Raw genomic sequence first — 2979 nt, 5'->3', positions numbered from 1 at the left:
CAACAAAAATAAGCTGTGCACAGTCCAAGCAGATTTCTTGTTTCCCCACAGCAGAATGCCAGTTCCCACATACCATTTTGTTTTACAAGAGTTCAGAGCAAACAGGGTGAAAAAATGGGATTGTATCACTGCATCCTATATTCCACAAAGTCTGCCTCCCTGTTGATCCAAAGAAGCCTCAAATAATTTTATTCTCCTGCTTTCCCCCCCACCTCTTTCTCTGTGCCTCAGGGTCAGCTCTGCATTGCTACAAATGCAGCTTCACCATTTTCGATCTCCCCTGCATCACCAAAAATGTTACCTGCCAAGCTGATGAGGTTTGTGCAACCATCAAAGGGTCAGCAGGTAAGAGTGCTTTTTCGTTGCCTCCATTCCCCTCCCTTTCCCCTGATTCTGCTCTCTGCCCTACTTGAAGAGGACATTTCAGTGCCAGCAGTCACGTAAATATTCCTTAAAGGAATGTGATAAGTGAAGATTTACAGACATGCAGGTTTTTGAAGCATACTGAGATGCAGGGAACCCATTTAGGCAGTCATTTTTTTTTGCAGGAACAGGTATTTTTAAGAGAATCCAAATCTAAAGAACTTTATAACCTGTCCCACCATCAGAGCATAACATTCCAAGTTCTTCTGTATCATTATCTCTTCCCCCCTTTATTCCTTGGCACTGCTCTAAATTAGAACTTTTCTAAGTGGAATTAGAATCCCTGTATTTGGCTAGGTTCCGAAGAATTACTTTAGGCACACCCGAGGGCCTATTCAAATCCACTGGAATTTGTTTCTTTGAGCAGCTGATTCCCATGGCATATTGCTTAGTTTCCTTAGTTGCACAAGTATTATGCTTTTTGGTACGAGCAGCTGGTCCTTGGGGCATAGAACAAGATGTATGTTTCTCTATAACATGACCTTGTGTTTTTGGTTATATGAGAACATAAGAGATGCCAATGTTGGATCAGGCCAAAGGCCCATCCAGTCCAACACTCTGTATCACACAGTGGCCAGAAATACCAGTGCCATCAGGAGGTCCACCAGTGGGGCCAGGACATTAGAAGCCCTCCCACTGTTGACCCCCCCAAGCACCAAGATGACAGAGCATCACTTGCCCCAGAGTCCCTATCTATACCTTGTGGCTAATAGCCACTGATGGACCTCTGCTCCATATCTAATTCCCTTTTGAAGCCGTCCATGCTTGTAGCAGCATCTTTAATACAGGCAGATATAGCCCGGACTATGATGTTTGCTGACTGTATGTTCCATTGGATGCTGCTACCACCCACTATCACATACGAATTATTGCAGAATTAGCACTTTGTATGTTTTTATATGTATATTGTTATGATTATGATATGTTTATGATTCTATTTAAATCTGTTTTGGTTGTGCAATTCTCTATTTTATGGAAGCCGCCTTGAGCCTGCCACTGCAGGGAGGGCGGGGTATAAATTAAATAAACAAATAAATAAATAATAAGGTCCCAGGTCTAATCCCCAGCAACTCCCGCTAAAATATCTGGCAGCAGGTGATGTGAAAGACATCTGCCTGAGACCCTGGAGAGCCACTGCCAGTCTGAGGAGACAATACTGACTTTGACAGACCAAGAGTCTGAGTCAGCATAAGGCAGCTTCATGTGTTCAGTTTCAGGTGACACTCTAGGAATTTTCACTAATCTCAGTGCTAAAGACCATAGAGACTAGGGGAAATTCCTAGAGAGTCATCATCGATGCCACCCCTCCCCCACATTTTTCTCCTCCTCAAGTATCTAGGATAGGAGACTGAGGGTGGTGCAGAGGATTGCTCACTTGCATCATTAGCATAGTCTTAGCAAACCCCTTCTTCCTCACACGAAGGTTCTGTAGTTTCATTAACCTCTTGTTCTTTCCCTGATCAAAATTTTCTATGTATTTTAGGTTAAGGAAAAAAAAAGCCAGAGCAGTTAAAAAAAAATTAAATTTACATAAACAAGCAGGGGGAAAGGGGGGGGGGGGGGACAGAAATAAAAGTACAATAAAAGCAATGCAAACAATAAATTGCAATAGATTACACCCTGGGTTTATCCCAGATCCCCAAGATCAGCTGGCTCAGGGCTACAGGCTAAGGAACAGAAGCCTTTGGTCACACCCAGGTCAAAATTACTGCAAACAGGAAGGGAACCAGAAACTCAGCTCAGGACTTACGACCTGGCAGCTGTTCCCAAGAATCTCCCTTGCTTTGCTCATCCTTTGACTGTGCCTAGGAAGGGGATTTGTTTGAGGTTTTTTTAAAATTTATTTCACATATTTCGATGCCTGCCTTTCTCCTGACCATGTCCGCACCCAAGGTGGGTGTAACGGGAAAGCTCAGGGAAGCAGACGTGCTCAGCCCTGATGCTCCTTAGCGGGGTCCAGATGTCCTTGAGAATTCCCCTTCCTCTGCTCCTGTTGATAGGGAGCTAAATACAGGATTTAGGGGGAGGAGGGGCTGCGGCTCAGTGGTAAAGCATCTGCTGGGCATGCAGAGAATCTCAGGTTCAGTCTCCAGTACCTCCAGTTAAGGATCAGGTCATGAAAGACCTCTTCTGCCTGAGACCCTAGAAAGCCTCTGCCACTCTTAGACAATTCAGACCTTGATGGACCAATGGGTCTGAGTCAGTATAAGGGAGCTTCACGTCGGTGCGCATGTGACTGCTGCCAAAACATCTCCTTCCATAACTGCTATTTTTCCCACCTTGTCTCTTCCCCTGTAGCTGGCCACAATTTAATCAAGAGGAAGGGTTGCGTCCCCGAGAAAAACTGCAACACAACCTCCACTGAGTCATACCTAAGTGTCAAATACACCACCACTTATTACTGCTGTGACGGAGACGCATGCAACTCGGCCACCACGCTGTCCTCTGCTCACCTTTCCCTATCCATGGCACTGGCCATGCTGGGCTTCTGGTTTACTCAGCTGCTCTAAACACTCTCCCCCCACCCCCAATCAAAGAGAGGGAGCAACTTCTCCA

At 45.4% G+C, this 2979-nt stretch overlaps 1 protein-coding gene across 1 annotated transcript; it reads left to right on the top strand.

Annotated features, from left to right (window-relative positions):
• Positions 1 to 231: 231 nt before the first annotated feature.
• LOC107107669 (sperm acrosome membrane-associated protein 4-like) lies at positions 232 to 2973 on the top strand (the record flags this gene model as incomplete). The annotated part of the gene is made up of 2 exons (XM_015407967.1): positions 232 to 345; positions 2722 to 2973. Coding segments are annotated over 2 exons (326 nt in total), but the record flags the coding sequence as incomplete, so codon positions are not given.
• Positions 2974 to 2979: the final 6 nt, after the last annotated feature.

This window comes from Gekko japonicus, unplaced genomic scaffold (assembly GCF_001447785.1).
Source record: "Gekko japonicus isolate JY-2015 unplaced genomic scaffold, Gekko_japonicus_V1.1 scaffold8650, whole genome shotgun sequence".
Taxonomy (NCBI): domain Eukaryota; kingdom Metazoa; phylum Chordata; class Lepidosauria; order Squamata; family Gekkonidae; genus Gekko; species Gekko japonicus.
The sequence above is the reverse complement of the archived record's forward strand: the minus strand, read 5'-3'. Positions and strand labels throughout refer to the sequence as shown.